The 17285-nt window shown below is 53.0% G+C and overlaps 1 protein-coding gene across 1 annotated transcript in view; it reads left to right on the forward strand.

Moving 5' to 3' along the window:
- APBA2 (amyloid beta precursor protein binding family A member 2) overlaps positions 1–17285 on the forward strand; it is a 45528-nt gene that overhangs the window by 19044 nt on the left and 9199 nt on the right. Inside the window, exons 4-8 of the mRNA XM_052659878.1 lie at positions 1222–1258; positions 7944–8089; positions 8784–8819; positions 10728–10814; positions 15992–16177. Coding sequence (XP_052515838.1) covers positions 1222–1258; positions 7944–8089; positions 8784–8819; positions 10728–10814; positions 15992–16177 — 492 coding nt within the window. The remainder of the gene's footprint in view (positions 1–1221; positions 1259–7943; positions 8090–8783; positions 8820–10727; positions 10815–15991; positions 16178–17285) is intronic.

Below are 17285 nucleotides of genomic sequence, written 5' to 3' on the forward strand. Positions count from 1 at the left end.
CCCCACCGCCATGCGCTCCTGTGTTGCTTCTGGTGCACGGGGCTCATTGGTGCTCCCCAATTTGATAGAGGCTCAGTCCACCCCACTGACCATCACGTTCTAAAGCAGGATTACTCAAGGGTAGTAGCACCATGGATATCTGGGGCCAGATCCTTCTTTGGGATGGATGTCCCTGGCACCACAGGATGTTTAGATGCATCCCCGGCCTCTCCCAACTTGGTGTTGGTAGTAACCTTCCTCCTCAGGTTGTGAGAACCTGAAATGTCTACAGTAATTCCCATAAGCGCTGTTCTAAACCAACTGTGTGGATTTTAAAAACAATCCTGTGTAAACTCCCACTGCCCTGATGGGGAGGTTTTTAGAATGAGGCCTCAAGCAAGTTGTTTCCCTTATCGGGAAAGCACGGTTTGGATGAGGTTTTGTAACTTGGATGAAATGGCTGTGGTAACACATGCAGTGGTGTCTGATCTCCTTCATCTTGCTTTTACTTAAACAAATTTTTATGTATGTATTTATTTATGGCTGCTCCGCCCAGTATGTGGGATCTTAACTCCCCGACCAAGAATCAACATGCGCCCCCTGCAACAGAAGTTGTTATTGTTCAGTCACTAAGTCATGTCCAACTCTTTGCGACCCTGTGGACTGCAGCACGCCAGGCTTCCCTGTCCTTTACTATCCCAGAGTTTGCTCAAACTCATGTCCACTGGGTCATTGATGCCAGTGGAGAGTCCTAACCTGGATCTCCAGGGAAGTCCCTCTTTCATCTTGCTTTTAAAGATGTGCCTGTGGGGACTTCCCTTCAGTGGTAAAGACTCTGACCTTTCACTGCAGAGGGCACAAGTTTGATCCCTGACCAGGGAACTAAGATCCCACATGCTGTGTGGTGTGGCCAAAAGATAGACAAAAGTGTCTGGGAATTCTCATGCCCACCAGTTGGAGAACCACTAGGTGTTTTCCTTTTAGCAGTGATGTGCTAGTCTGGGGGTCGCTAGGTCTCAGCTGATGGCCTTTTGTACCCCAGGTTTTCCCATGAGAATTGTTAACAGGCACCCCACTCAAACATCATAGAGCTTGAAAGACACTGCTTTGCTATAAGGAGCTGATTTCTTGGGGAGACTTGTCACTCACGGGATCAAACTTGTTACATTATGGTGTCAGCTTAGATTTTATGGGCCAACTGCTTACAACTGTTGTAAGGTGTGTTTTCATATTTCCTAACAGACAAAGAAAGTGGCATCATTTCCCAGTTTTGTGGCTGGTAAGTGACTGAATTTTCTCTCTGAGGGGGTGGTTGCATTTTTATGTCAATGCGAATGGGACTTTGACTTCTGGTTTTCTCCTACAAAGATTGTGCATAAAGCGCCCCTTCCAGGGGAGCAGTTCTGTAATAAGGCAAGGTGTGAGGGCCCATGTCATCTGTGGGAGTTCCAGTTGGTTAGGAAACAGTAGAACATCTCAGGCTTCCCAGGTGGCGCTAGTGGTAGAGAACCCACCTGTCAATGCAGGAGATGTAGGAGACATGGGTTCGATCCCTGGGTTGGGAAGATCCTCTGGCGGAGGGCATGGCAACCTGCTCCAGTGTTCTTGCCTAGAACATCTCCCAGACCGAAGAGTCTGGTGGGCTAGGGTCCACAGGGTCGCAAAGAGTCGAACACGACTGAGCAACTTAGTACTCACACACATAGAACATCCCATTTAATTACACCTTCAGTAATGGCCTCACACATGACACTGATGATTAAATTAATCAGTTGAAATGTGTCTTTATAAGCAGCTAATTGTGATCTAACACTTCTGATTAGGGTGGATATAATTGCATCCAAATTCAGGCTGATTTTTTTTTTTCCTTTAAGACTCTTCATTTCCTTCTCCCCTCCTGTCTCTTTTGAGGAGGTTACGATTGCATTTTAATATTCAATGAAAACCCCCAGCTGATCTGTTCTGTGTCAGTTTTGATGTGGGGAACATACTTACTTGGTTCTTGTCTGAAGGGCATCAGGGAACCCCTAGCAACAACCTTTAGGATACCCTCTGACCAACCACATGAAGAACCTCTTAAAAATAGGATCTTTCTCTTTGCCTGGAGGCCTATTCCTGCTCTTGCTAGAGGGTTACAATCAATGGTGTCAAATTTATTAATTCTTTCAATAAACTGTTAATTGATTTTTATGAATGTTTATGGAAGCAAGGTTAATTGATCATCAGAAATAAATAACGTAAACCTTTGGTATCCTGATTTTCTTTTAAGTAAAGAACTAAAAAACCTGGGAAACTGAAGTCCTCAAATTCCTTACCTGAGGGGTCCTCACGGTGGTGATGAAGCCATTTGGGTGTTTTCATACAGTGGGCACTTCAGATCTGAGCCTTGACTTGCTCTTAAAATAAGTAATTGGGGTGAAACTTTCCAGATAAGACTGCTAAGCCAAAGGCAGCTCTCACCTCCTCCCCATTAGCCTGTGACAGGGCAGTGCTCCCAAGCCCAGAGAAGGCCTGGGTGGACACGGGGGCCCCGCTGGCCCAGGGTGCTGTTGGCCCAAGGATGGGAGTCAGGAGGGAGCAGAGCATCCTAGACAGGGCTTAGGAAGACCCAAAAGACTTGTCCGTGTTAGAAACAGACAAAACCATGTTAGATCTTGTCTCCAGGACTCTGTTTGGACAGTGTGAATGGGGCTTGGTCATGTTTTAAAACTGGGGCATTTATTTACTACTAGAGGTTTGTTAAGCTTTTTCTGAACAGTGCTTGGACCATGCCAAGTGTCATAAGAATGCAAAATTATTTCTACCCCAAAAATCCCTGTGTGCTTTCCCCCTTTCTATCTGTATGGCCCAGACCCCTAATCCCTATCTGTGCTGGAGACCACTGTCAAATTTCTTATGAATCCTGCCAGAAATTTTCTGGGTGTATGTGCTAAGTCGCTTCAAACATGTCTGACTCTTTGCGACCCCATGAACTATAGCCTGCCAGATTCTTCTGTCCATGGGATTCTCCAGGCAAGAATACTGGAGTGGGTTGCCATGCCCTCTTCCAGAGGATCTACTCGACCCAGGGATTGAACCCACATCTCTTATGTCTCCTGCGTTGGCAGGCGGGTTCTTTACTACTAGCATCACTGGGGAAGCCCACGAAAGTCTATGTATAGAACTTTAAAAAATATTTTATTGAAGTGTAGTTGATTTTAGACCTTTTCCTTAAATTAGATGTTGCACTGGTCACCTGGATCTGCACTTCCTCCCTCACTTCTTGGTAGATTTCATTTCTTGGCAGAGACAGCAATTGTAGCTCCACCTGCTTGTTCAGGTGGCAACACAGGATGTCAGTGATATGGCTGTATGATGGGATATTAATCAGCACCCCTGGATTGATGGATTGATGGTTACTTAATTTGGGATTTATGGTTGGCACAGCAATGAGCAGCCTTTTGGGTGTGTCCTGATGATCAAGTGTGTGTTACTTTAGATAGAGGACTTCTGGACAGAGCATGCCTGCAGCTTTACTTGGCACTTCCTCAGCACTTTACATGCACTTCTGCAGGACTCCTGAGTTTCTTTTGGGGGCCTCTGGGCTCCTGCCACTAAATTTCCTCAGAAGCCCCGCTACCCTCTCCCAGGGCTCTCTCCTCAGTGGAGTAATAGCAGCTCCATCCATCCAGCCTTGTCTATAGCCGGCTTTCCAGTCTTCCTCCTCCAGGCCCCTTCCAGGTCTTGCTGATTGAATCTCCTGGGTGAATCAGTCTGTTGCTGTCCATTTGTCCTATTCCACACCACCATCATCACCACCACCACCACAATCACCGTCTTCACTCTACCAGCACCATCACCACTATGATCATCACCATCATTATCATCACTTCCTTGCTAGGACTCCTGCAGTAACCTCCCAGCTCTTCTCCCTCCTTCCGCTCTGCTGTTTGCCTATCTGCTGCCTTAGTTACCCTGCAAATGTTTCCTGACGGATACCCTGCAGTGACAGTCCTGAGTGTGGCCCCAGAGTTCTCACATCTGGCTGGTACTTGCTTTACAACCTCCACTTGTCCTAGCCATTGGCCCACCCCCTGCTCCAACAATTTGCACATCTTTGTGCCACCTCAGGGCATTTGCACCTGCTCTTGCCTCAACCTGAGGAGCTCTCTCCTTTCCCTCTGTGGCTTGTTGAGGAGAGGGGCTTAGAAATGCTTTGTGCCTGGATCAGTGACAGTGATCTTGGGCAAAATATTTGACTCCACGTAGACTGTCCTTCTTTGTAAAACTAGAACACTGAAATCTACTTCACAGGTTTGATGGGGGCTTAATGGAGCAGGGGATCTAGTGTGTTGGGCTGGGGGCTACACTTGGCGGCTTTTTGTGCTCACACTCCCTTTCCCATCTGAGGCTGTGCTCTGGCCTCCCCAGCCACCCCCTCCGCGACCTCCGGGGGCAGCAGGCACAGCTGAATGAGCCAACTTGGGGCCATGCCCCTGGAAGCCTTGTCCATCCCCCTCCCTTTAGGATAATCCCTCTAAGGTAGCATGGCCGGGGCTCCAAGATATGGCTCTGGGCACCTCCGACCCCTTCCCTGTTCAGAGAAGCCACTGGGGCCTCTGGTTCCCCAGCGGGTGTTTCACACGAAGGCTCCCTCCAGCAGGGAGCACATGGCCACCTGTTCTCATATCCAGGCTGAGCAGCAGCATTCTGATACACGCATGTACGTCTGCATCATGCAAAGGGAGTTAGCAGGAGAAATTCTTTCTGGGGATGCAGATTCTGTCTGGTGCTGTGTTGTTCTGTCTCCCTCTAGTGGGCTCAGCTCAGCTGTGTGTTTGTTCAGGAGTTGAACAAAGTAAGGACTATACTCAAAATAAGGACTATACTCAAAATAAGTTTATACTCAAACACGTGGGGCCAGCTGCTTCAGTCTTAGAATGAAGCTGGTTAATCCTTGCTCCTGCGTTTGGTGATTGGAGTTGAGAGCTGTGTCTGTGAAGATGAAATACCCCCACTCCTACTGGCCACTCCTTGGTGCTTCCTAATGTGTATGGGGCTGGGTGGGTGTCTGAATGGTGGGCTGGTGTGGGAGGTACTGTCGTGTGTAGTGTTTCCTATTTGAAGAAAGAGCAAGGCAGGAGTGACATGACCCCCCCTCCTTGGAAGGGGAGTGTCTGCTGGACTTGTAACAAAGCCCCCAGTCCTTCACTGGCCTTTTCCCAGGGAGCAGGTGTCCATGGGTGTGGGTGGTGGACCCCGCAGCCTGGAATCGGGTGCCTTCACATCAGAAGTCTGTGCCCCCGATGGGCCCCAGATCTGATGGGCACCCAGATGGGGCCAGCCTTTAGTAAGGCTACTCTGGGGTGTGAGGTGAGATAGAAAATGTCTGGGAGCTGACCACCCTGGGAACTGGCAAGTGGAGCATTAAAGACAGAGACTTCAGGTCTATCTCCATCCCCAGGGATGGCGGGGCACGGAGTATCATGTGATCCTCCACCCACCCCACACTTGCTGAGGACCAGACCCTGAGCACTGTCTGGGGGTGTTGGGAAAGCATGACCCCAGGGCTCCTGGGACCACCTGGACTTTCCCTGAGAACAGAGTGACCATCTACTGGTCAGCAAGGGCTTCCCTGATAGCTCAGTTGGTAAAGAAACTGCCCGCAATGCAGGAGACCTGGGTTCAATCCCTGGGTTGGGAAAATCCCCTGGAGAAGGGAATGGCTACCCACTCCAGTATTCTGGCCTAGAGAATTCCATGGACTTCCATGGAGTCCATGGGGTCACAAAGAGTCGGATACAACTGAGTGACTTTCACTTCACTCACTGATAAGATGGACCCTGGGGACCATGCTCACTGGGGTGCAGGAGGCATGAGGTGGTAAAAACGGAAGTGCCCCTGTCAGGAGCACTGAGGGTCGGGGCAGAGGCTACTATTAATGCCTGAGCTGGATGCCCTGTTCCCTCTGTTGGAAGTGACTTCTGCCTCTGCCTGGGTCATGACAGGCTGATGTGCCTGAGTGTGGACCAGGCACCCCAGTGCCTTCCCCCTCCCATTACTCCTCCCCTGGAGCCCCCAGCCCTGCCTAGCTGGAAGAAGGTTGTTCATCTGCAGAGCAAGGACCATGGTGCCTGATGGATGGACAAGGAGGGGTCCTCTCCCAGTGCCTTCCCCTCCCATCACCCCTCCCTCTCCCATCACCCCTCCCCCATCTCCCGATCCCTCTGCCATCACACCCTTCCACCACCCCTCCCCTTCCCATCACCCCTCCCCTGGAACCCCCAGCCCTGCCCAGCTGGGAGAAGGTTGTTCAACTTCAGAGCAGAGCCCAAGGCACCTGAGATGGAACAAGCAGCCTGATTTGACCCCCGGTTGTGGAGCCGCTCTCAGAGGATCTGGTTGAAGCTTCCACACAGGCAATCAGAGCTTCCTGGAGGAAGCCATGGGGGCCCCTAGGTGCATCCTCTGGGGGCTGTTGAGGGGAGGATGTCAGGGTCAGTGGGAGAAAGAGGGTCCCTGGTGTGCCATGATTCCAGGGCCCCCAGTTCTATGCCATCAGGATGGAAACTACCCTGGGGCATTCCTGAGTCAGGACCTAATAACACTGCATGTGTGCATGCTGAGTTGCTTCAGTCATGTCCAACTCTTTGCGACCCATGGACTGTAGCCCACCAGGCTCTTCTGTCCATGGGATGCTCCGGGCAAGAATATTGGAATGGGTTGCCATGCTCTCCTCTAGGGGATCTTCCCCACCCAGGGATTGAACCCACATCTCTGGCACCTCCTGGATTGGCAAGGAGGTTCTTTACCTCTAGTGCCACCCAGAAAACCCTGTATTAACATTAGGTTCCTCTTAGACTTCAGAACCCTCACGTTGTTCTGAAGTGCATCGTAGAATTAGCCTTATTGCAGGAGCTGCTGCTCTGGTGTGAAGAGACAGTTGTCCCTTTTTCATCTGTGGTTTCCCAGTGTGTGTGTCTGCTGGGTGAGCCTAGATATGGGTCTTCAGGCCAGTGGGCACTCACTGTGACCAGTCTGGGAGCTTTGATCTCAAGCCCATGGAGCTGGTTTGTTGGAGTGAGAGTGAAGCTTGCAGCTTTCCTCCAGGCATCCCAGACACACATGCAGGCTCTTCTCCTGAGGTTTAAAGAGAGCAAACTTTGCAGAGAGTAAGTGTGGAGACCTGCCCTGAGTCCAATGTCGGCCTGAGGTAGGGTCAGTGAAGTGGCGCCTTCGTCTCAGGTGACAACCTGCTCAGTGCCCCCCGACTCAGTCCACAGATCCCGGGTATCTGGGGTGGAGGCACTGGCAGAAGCTGGAACCCCTCTAGGAGTGGCCTGTCCAGGATGCAAGCCATAGCTTCCTGTGGCTGTTGACATGTCAGTTAATTAGGATTGCATATAGATTTTAAAATTCAGTTCTTCTGTCACACTAGCCAACATGTTCAAGTTCTGAAAAGCCAGGTGAGGCCACCGGTTCCAACATTAAACAGCTCAGAGATGGAATATTCCAGATCTTCCTGTTGACAGCTCTGGTCTTGAGGCAGCCGGTGGAACAGAGACCATGTCACCCAGACTGGGCTGGGGCACGTGGAGCAGAAGGAGCCAGACTGGCTTGTGAGGGGCTGCAGGCCTGCGGGAACCCCAGGGCACACAACTGGAGCCTGGTGGGCATTACCATCACTGAAAGCTGGTGGGCTGTCTGGAGTCCCAAGGCTTGGGGCTGATCAGGAGATGTTTGGCAAAGGGCGCCCTGGGGTTGTAGCACACCACTATCCCCTTGGAGGCCTGAGTGTCTGAGGTACAGCTGCCTGGCCTGGCGTTGTCCTCCTGGGGCATGCAGGGTTTCCTGGCTGGGGTGCAGTTACTTGCTCTGTGCACTGTGGGGTCATGGGGGCAGGACTCTTACCCTTGCCTGAAGGCCCCTGGCCCTGCTGCCTTGCCCCTGTGTGCTCTCAGAAGTTGACAGCTGTCCCCCCTCAGTTCCAGGGCCCTGTGAGCCAGAAGACCTCATCGACGGGATCATCTTTGCAGCCAACTACCTGGGCTCCACGCAGCTGCTTTCTGAGCGGAACCCATCCAAAAACATTAGAATGATGCAGGCACAGGAGGCTGTCAGCCGGGTCAAGGTATGGGAAGCCCAGGACAGCTGGGTTCCCTACAGGGAGCACTGGAGGGGGTGGGCGACACGGCCCTCTATCCAGCTGTGACCCGCCCTCCAGCCCTGGGTGCAAGAGTGGGAGCGTCTGAGGTGCCTGGCGGGGCCGAGGGAGATGGGGGTTGGGGGCGCAGAGGCTCGTTAAGTAACGAGGACCTGCCACTGGGCCCCCTGGACTTGCAATTTGTAAAATGTGATTGTTGTGAAGTGTTCCAGTCACGTGTGTGTGTATAGCCTCTAGTTCCTTTTTGACAGTCTGTGTACCTATAGTGCCAGAGTCCTTGCAGAAGGGAGAACAGACAAACAAAATTATATGTTTTATTTAAATTTATGACCTCAAGAAAAGCTCTGATGTACCTGCAGCTCCGGGTGGCTGTCAACTCGATCACCTGGGTTTGAAGTGTGGGTGTGGCCAGGCTCAGGGGCAGGAGGGCAGGACCTCGTCAACAAAGATAACAGGGTCAGGAGAGAGGAGGGGTGCCCCTCTGGGCAGTCGAGGGTCTGTGGACGTCTGTGCCCCTGCAGCCCACCCTCCATTCTGGTCATGCTCTTCAACTGAGGGAAAGGGGCTCCAGACATGAGCCCCCTGTGCTGGTCAGGAGGGGACAGAGCAACCCAGCTCACTTTGCGCCCACCTGTTTTTCTTTCTCTTTCATGCTGCTCAGAGGATGCAAAAGGCTGCCAAAATCAAGAAGAAAGCGGTGTGTAGGATGTGGGGTTTGCGTGTGTGTCTATGGCTTGTCCTGTGCACTGGGAGGGGGCAGGGAGGGCCCTAAGAGCAGAAATGATGTGGCAAACCCATTTTCTATTCTCTTGGTAGGTCAGTGCTAGACTTCTGAGTGAAAAACCACCCACTCACAGAAGCGTTTAATTGTTGTCCTTTTTCATTTCCTTTTTTGAGTCTCCGTGAGCTAGAGCACGGTCACTGCCATGTGTGATGTGGCTGGTTTGTGTAGACATTGTAAAGTGTGGCTCTGATGTGACCGTGTGATGCGTTCAGTGCCTAGGCCCCCTGTACAGAGTTAATTAAATCGCCCTGATATTTAAAGACTCATTAAGTTTAATTTACTGAATCGGGATGAAGAGAAGTGCTGTCTGCCCAGGGGACCCTTTGTCTATGGAGAAAATTTCTGGAGCATGGGCAGGCTTTTAAAAATCTCAGGTCGACCTTCAGTTCTTTGTTCAGCAGTCTGGTCGGTAATGCTGGGTGCGTTCTAACCATCCTCCCACTTCAGGAAGTGTCCCATGCTCGGTGTCCAAGGGGCTGGCTGGGCCCTGGCTCTGCTTGGGCATCAGGAGAGTCAGTCCCCTGTGCCCACCTGGACACCACATTCTGGTGGCATGGCCAAGGACCCTGCCAGGGGCTCCCTCCTGCTGCAGTGAGACATTGTCCCTCCGGCCCCATGATGCCTGCTGTCTGCCCAGTGGTCCCTCTTTGGGTTCCTTCAGCTGCAGGAAAGGCAGGACCTCACACACCCGCCTCTGCTCAGCCACCTTTGTGCTGGGTACCCCTCAGGCATAGCAGAGAAGGCCTGGCCTTGAAGACCTGCAGTGGGATGTGCTTTCCCTGAGGAGATGCCTGCCCACCCCGGGCAGCTGGAGTAGGATGGTCAGTGTGGACCCCAGCCTTCTCTTTGGGTCCAGAGAACCCAGAGGGGTTGGGCATAGGCACAGCAGAACTCAGCTGCCAGCCAAGGCCAGCGATGACTTCCACAAAGGATTGTTCTTTCTCTCGGCCAGGAAGATGCTCGGGGTCATTGCCAAGGGCCCCTTCACCGGTCTGCCTGCAGCTGGCCAGGCCAACAACAATGGGAAGGTCCCCGTGAGGAAGCAGGGTCCCCAGCAGAGAATCCCCACCCCAGGGGCTTGCCAGTGTAATCGCCATGCACAGGAGTAATTAAGAATCCCCTGTGACTGGCTGTCTTGGTTCGGGCCAGTCCTTGAGCATGCACTCAGCTTCCAGAACATTCCTTTACACATCACTAGTGGCCATACAGTGGGCATACCCAGGAGAGGACGGGCATTTGTGGGGTGGCTTCTCCAGTGTCCTGTGAGGGCAGCGCCCATTCTGGTAGAGATCTTGCCCTCTTAGGGTTTTTGGAAGATGGCGGGGGAAGGGCGGGGGAGTTGACACAGTCATTGACATGACTGTGCCTTTAAACCAGAAGAAAATGCAGATATGCATTTCCACCAGTGTGAAAAATCCGTCCCCCTGCCTTTCCTGGCGATACTTGTAATCCCAAATCCAAGAAATGTAGCTCTAGTACCAGACTTGGTGTTTCTGCTGTGTTCCAGAGGTTGGGCAGGCAGGCTCGCTTCTCCTGGAGTGGGGGGCTGCGCTCTGGATGCTGCGGCACAAGCCCCCCCAGCATCCGGTCCCCTCCTGTTCAGCCTCCTGGAAGCAGTCCCCCTGCCGTCCTGTGCAAACCGCCCCAAGAGCTCACTTAGCGGAGATGGGCTCGGAAGCCCGCGTTTAGACTCCCATGGCTGCTTCTGCCGACGAGCTTCTCCCTCTAGGGGCGCTCAGGGTCCTGCATGAGATTGTCAGGCCTTTGTCTGAGTTAGTTTTTTTTCTAAGGTTTGTAACAGTCTCCACCATCCTTTCTTAGAATTCTGAGGGAGATGCCCAGACACTGACGGAAGTGGATCTCTTCATCTCCACCCAGAGGATCAAGGTGTTAAATGCGGACACACAGGTGAGCCTGGGGAGATGGGGGGGCTTTAAAATCGTGCTCAGGAACTCCCAGGAGAGCCAGGTCGAGCTGCAGACCCCCTCTGCGGGGCTGAGACCATGTCCTTGGGACAGTCCCCCGGCCCCTGCCATGGAATATAGAGTGAGCTCTGTGGGGTGGGCAGCAGCCTTGGGCTGGGCGGGTGAGGCTGGTGATCAGGTGTAGCAGCAGCGGGCATGAAATAGAGACATGATGAAGGGGAACCAGGGGTGGGGGGAGCAGGAGTCCTGTGCTCACCCTCGGGGTTCCCAATGGCCCTCTCAAGGCCTCTGTGCACCAGGCTGGGAGATGGAGCTGGAGGGCGGAGACCCAGGCCACCCTTGGTCCCCAGCGTGGCGGTACTCCAGTGGGGAGGGTCCTGAGATCTCTTGCCTGTGAACCATGTGCCCAGCTTGTGTCTGACTCAATTCTGCTAGTCTTCTTGTGCCTGGGTCTTTGCATGAGCCTGCTATTGTGGGAACAGGAAAGCCAGATGGAGGGGGCCGGGAGCTGGGGGAGCCGGGCCACGGGTGGATGAGCTTTGCAGAGCCTAAGGGAGGGAGGGAGGGAGAGTGGCAGCTGTGGACAGACGTGGAGGGCCCGGCTTACTCTGGAGACAAGCGGGAGAGGCCAGATGCCGGGGTGACGGCCCCCTGCTTCTTGTCCTTGGCAAGTGGTCCGGGTGGTGACACCAGGTGTGTGAGCAGCCATTTCCCCAGCTCCCTGTGGCCAATGGTGTCAGATCCAGTGACAACCTTGTTGGACTTGGTTACAATGTCGGAAATGCAAACTAGTGATTTTCTCACTCTGTTCTGAATTTTGTTGTCTAATGTGCTCTGTGTATAACAGCTTCCTTTTCCTTTTCCCCTCGTTTCTTTTCTTCCTTCTCACTGTGGACTTCTGAACTTTCCTTAAACTTGTGTTATAACCACCCTCCCCCATGGGCTTCCCTGGTGCCTCTGATGATAAAGAATCTGCCTGCAGTGTGGGAGACCCACCTTCTATCCCTGGGTTGGGAAGATCCCATGGAGGAGGAAATGGCAACTCTCTCCCGTATTCTTGTCTGGATAATCCCATGGACAGAGGAGCCTGGTGGGCTATAGTCCACAGGGTTCGCAAAGTATCAGACACGACTTAGTGTCTAACACTTTCACCTCACATAACCCTACCGTTGTTGTTCTCTTGGGTGCTTGCCTGGGCCATCCTGGAGCCCTGCCCTTGGTCTCGGATGGCATTCCTGAGACACTGAGATGTTCTTAGGCCTCCTTGCACTCCCACTTCAGGCCTGGAACCGGATGCTGTCCGAGGAACCTTGGTTCATGTCCCTGGGGAGTGACATACAGAAACGAGACCTGGGTGCTGGCTGTGCCTGTTGATGCTGAGAGGCTATTGATCCTGGGCCCTGGAAATGAACCGAGCTGGACAGTACTCTTTTGAAAAGCCAGGGGTTTATACACGTGCCTTGTATTGGAGCCCAGCTCCATAGGGTCCTGCTCACTGGCCCCTGATTCCGCAGACAGCCTCAGTCCACAGTGTGGATCACAGCTCCCGACACCCTTAGTGTGCTGCCTCCCTTGCTGTCTCCTAGTGTGGACCATGTCCTTGCTGGGAAGCTGAGAAGGGCATAGGATGGCTCTTACACAGCGGATGAGCTGGTTTAACTGCTCAAGGCCCAGTGGGTGGGACAACCTGGTGGATGTCTGGGGACAGAAACGGCAGCAGTATGTGTGTCTTGGAGCAAGAGTGACACTGTGATGTGGCTCCTGCCATGGCCTTCCCTTGCCGATCGATCGTAGAGGCCCTTCATCCTCATGGGTCTGTCCTTGGGTGGCCAGAACTAGGCCTTGTCCCTCTGACCTTTGAGTCCAAGTTCCCCATGGGGCCTTCCACCTGGCAAGAACTCAATTCGAAAGCATCAATTCTTTGGCGCTCAGTCTTCTTTAGTGTCCAGCTCTCACGTCTGTATGTGACTACTGGAAAAATCATACCTTTGACTAGATGGACCTTTATCAGCAAAGTGATATCTCTGGTTTTTAATACACTGTCTAGGTTTGTCATGGGCTTCCCAGGTGGCCCTAGTAGTAAAGAATCTGCCTGCCAATGTAGAAGACATAAGAGCCTCGGGTTTGATTTCTGGGCCAGAAAGATCCCTTGAAGGAGGGTATGGTAACCCACTCCAGTGTTTTTGCCTGGAGAAACCCATGGACCGAGGGGCCTGGCAGGCTACAGTCCATGGGGTCGCAAAGAGTCAGACAACTGTAGAGACTTAGCAGCAGCTAGATTTGTCATAGCTTTCCTCCCAAGGAGCAAGTGTCTTATTGTGGCGCTGGAGAAGACTCTTGAGAGTCCGTTCTTTGGACTGCAAGGAGATCAAACCAGTCAATACTAAAGGTAATCAACCCTGAATATTCATTGGAAGGACTGAAGCTGAAGCTCCAATCCTTTGGCCACCTGGTAAGAGCCGACTCATTGGAAAAGCTCCTGATGCTGGGAAAGATTGAGGGCAGGAGGAGAAGGGGACAACAGAGGATGAGATGTTTCGATAGCATCACTGACTCAATGGACATGAGTTTGAGCAAACTTTGGGAGATGGTGAAGGACAGAGGAGCCTGGCATGCTGCAGTCCATGGGGTTCCAAAGAGTCAGACATGACTTAGCAACTAAACAACAACAGGGAGCTACCTGAGCAGGTCAGGTGTAGGACACTTCACTGCTTTGGCCTTTGTTTCCTGATGTTTCGTGGGCAAATGTCCTGGGCTAGCTCCTCCTTCTGGCCCCATCCCTCATCCACCCACCTGTCAGGGTCCTCACCACCACCACAGGGTCCATAAGTTGATAAGAGGCCTTCCAGGATTCGGCATTTGGTTGCACTCAAGCCTGAAATTCACTGAGCACCAGGGCACAGAGCAGAGTCAGCAAAGAGGAGGATGCCTGGGGCTGAGCCTGGGGAAACCCTGAGTCCTTCTCAGTGGGGTCACTCAGGATAAGCTGAACTTTTTGGCCACAAGCTCTGACCGCACAAGTCAAGTGTGGGTTGTCAGGAAGCTAGAGAGCGTCAGCTCCCAGGGTCCTCTGCGGGGGCTGGTCACATGGCCATCTGTCCTGCCTGCCACCCACCAAAGTCTCAGACTCTGGACAGCAGTAGGGTTCAGGCTGGAGCTCACTGGACCAGATGCCTCAGGCGTGCTGAGCCTCTCTTACCACATTGGGTGGGGTACTCTCCTGAAGTCCAGGTTTCCAGATGAGCTGAGGGCCACCTGTGGGCAGGCCTTTCTGCAGATGGTGTCAGTCCATCTTTGCACCACCTCCTCTCGCTGATGCTCCTGCAGGGGACTGCAGCCCTGGGGACTGGGAATTGGGCCCATCCCTGAGAACTTGAGGGCTGGACACGTTTCCAAGCATCTCGGAGCCCCATTGACTCTCAGAGGAGAGCTTGGTGGGGAGGCTCAGAACTCCCTTTCCTCCCTGCTCTCTTCCCTCTTGCTGGGTCTTTGGTGTCTGAATGGGGCTCTGGGACGGGGCATCAGCTCCCGAGAGTGGACTGGCCAGAAGTCACCATTTCCTTTGCCTGCTTGCTCAAGGTCAGGCCTTAATCCACATGGCTCCCCATCCTGGTGGCCACAGCATCATGGCCCTGCTCTGTGCAGCCACTGCCAGACCCCTATTGGCCAGGCCCACCCCCTGGGTAAGGGGCAGGCCCATGCCGTGGTTTTGAGTGTCTGTCTTTGCTGGATGTTTGTCCCATTGTGCTCTTCCCGAGGCCCCATTTTCTCCATGTCAGTCCTCGAGTTCTCTTCTAGTGTTCTGGCCACATCACAGCCACCGTGGGCCTCCTGGCATCTTCTCCTCCCATGGGCGAGGGGCTCTGTCCAGAGGGCATTGGAGCTTTGTCCCTTCTGTCCTCCAGCTCACCCCACACTGTTCTCTGCCCACACACTCTGCAGAGGGCTGACTGGGACACCTGTGGTCACACTCCTGCCCCAGGGACCGGGCAGGAGCCTCTAGAGGTGGCTGTTGACATGCACTCAGAGTTGTGGGGGGAGCACATTTCTGACACCTGGGGGTTGATTCAGATGTTTCTGAAAGTGGCCAGAAATCGAGATATGGCGAGAACCACCCCCACCTGTCCCCTTGCAGTGTCCCTTCCTGGAAGGGGGCTCCTATGGTTTTAACCTACTCCCTACAGCCTTGACCAGAAATTATAGTGGCGCCAGGGAGGCAGGAATGCAAAGTGCCTTCTATGAGGAAGTCAGAGGCCATGGAGGCTACAGAAGGACCCTGTTTTCTTTTATGGAAAGAGGACAAAGGCATAAAAGACCAGCTGGTTAGATTCTCAGGGCTTCTGTGTGCAGCCTTGCTGGGACATGGAGATTCCTGCCAGGCAGCAAAGGCCATCAAGAGCCATGCACCCTCCAGGGCCCTGAGGAGAGTTGAAGGGCTGCAGAGACCTGTCCAGCAGTGTCAGGCGGGCTGCCTTGGGGTCCCCGCCTGGCCTGGGCTGCTCAGCTCCATGGGAGAGACTGCCCCTGGACAACACTGGCTCCGAAGCCTTCCTCCTCAGCTCAGCAGGAAGTCTAGGCTGGGCACCTGCCTCTCAAGGAGGGGACCCTTCAACAGACAGACAGAGACAGCTTCTGGTTAGGTGGGGACAGGCCTCGGCTGCTGCTCTTCCCCCGAACAGGACCCCCACCCACATCTCGCCCCCCATGAGTGTCATTTTGGAAGCTGTGAGGCTAAGGTGAAGGCAGATCACCTTGACTGTAAAGAATCACCACCCTAAAGTGCTCTGTCCATGGGCTGTCCACTGGTGTCTGGTGGGGGGCAGGGATGTTTCTGATTGCCCTACAGTGCCCAGGACACCCCATAATACAGGACGGTCCAGCCCCAAATGTCAGGGATGCCACTGGTGTCTAGTGGGGTGGGCAGGGATGTTGCTGAACACCCAACAAGGCCCAGGACACCCCAAAATATAGGATGGTCCAGCCCCAAATGTCAGGAGTGTGGAGGCTGAGAACCCCCAACTCGGGTGTTTCTAGGTCTCGATCCCTGTAACCTGGGCCCTCCTTCCTTCTCTTGGCAGGAGACCATGATGGGACCCCCGACCTCGGGTGTTTCTAGGGCTCATTCCCCATAATGCAAACCCTCTCCCCTTCTCCTGGCAGGAGACCATGATGGACCACGCCCTGCGCACCATCTCCTACATCGCGGACATTGGGAACATCGTGGTGCTGATGGCCAGACGCCGTATGCCGCGCTCCGCCTCCCAGGACTGTATCGAGACCACCCCTGGGGCCCAGGAGGGGAAGAAGCAGTATAAGATGATCTGCCATGTGTTCGAGTCCGAGGACGTGAGTAAACGTGCAGGTGTGATGTTCCCTCCCAGCGGCCTGGGCCCCACAGGCTCCGAAGTGTCCCAGGAAACCTTGTATCTGGTGGGGATCCTGTGCACCATCACGACACTCCCAGCAGAAGCAGTGATTTTTGTAACACTCTTGGAATTTGCAGAGACCATGGACACAGCTCTGTTTCGCTTTGTGAAATGAGTTTTTGAGGAGTTTGTAAGCAGAACCCTAGTTAAATAGGCTGAGGAGCTTTCTGACTAGGTCCTTTAGCAAAATCTTGTTCTTCCCAAATACAGTAGCCCCAACTCACTTTTCTGTTGAGGATCACACTTCTGCATGGGGAGGGTTGCTAATGGGAAGGCATCTCTGCTTTTGCTCACAGCTGTTTCGGCCATAAGAAGCTGGAAAATCCAGTGGGACCCTTGCACAACATGGGCTTGAACATGAGGTCTCATTTAACCATGGGCCTTTGTAGCTGTAGATGCTGCAGTGTTGTACGAGCTGTTTTGGTTGAACCCTTGGATCCCAAACTGTGGACACAGGGAAATTGTGGGTATAGAGGGCTGATTATAAATTGTTTTTCAGTTGCTCAGTCACGTCTGACTCTTTGTGACCCCGTGGACTGCAGCACACCAGGCTTCCCTGTCCTTCACTATCTTGTGGAGTTTGCTCAAACTCATGTTTACTGAGTCGATAATGCCATCCAACCATTGCATTCTGTCATCCCCTTCTCCTCCTGCCTTCAATCTTTACCAGCATCAGGGTCTTTCCCAATGAGTCAGCTCTTTGCCTCAGGTGGCCAAAGTATTGGAGCTTCAGCTTCAGTCCTTCCAATGAATATTAAAGGTTGATTTCCTGTAGGATTGACTGGTTGGGTACAGAGAGCTGACTAGAAGTTAGACATGGATTTTTTTTAGACTGTTCAGAGGGTCAGTGCCTGTAACCCTTGTTTTGTTCAGGGGTCAACTCTAATTCTGATGTTTAAAATACTACAGAGTCACTACAGACCATGACCCCGCTGACTCCTGGGTTGGGCGGGATGAGAGTGTCTTTCTGAGCCTACAAGAGAGAGAAAGGGACAGAGAAAGGGAGCAGGAGAGCAGGAGGTGAGAGT

This window comes from Budorcas taxicolor, chromosome 21, assembly GCF_023091745.1.
Source record: "Budorcas taxicolor isolate Tak-1 chromosome 21, Takin1.1, whole genome shotgun sequence".
Classification (NCBI taxonomy): domain Eukaryota; kingdom Metazoa; phylum Chordata; class Mammalia; order Artiodactyla; family Bovidae; genus Budorcas; species Budorcas taxicolor.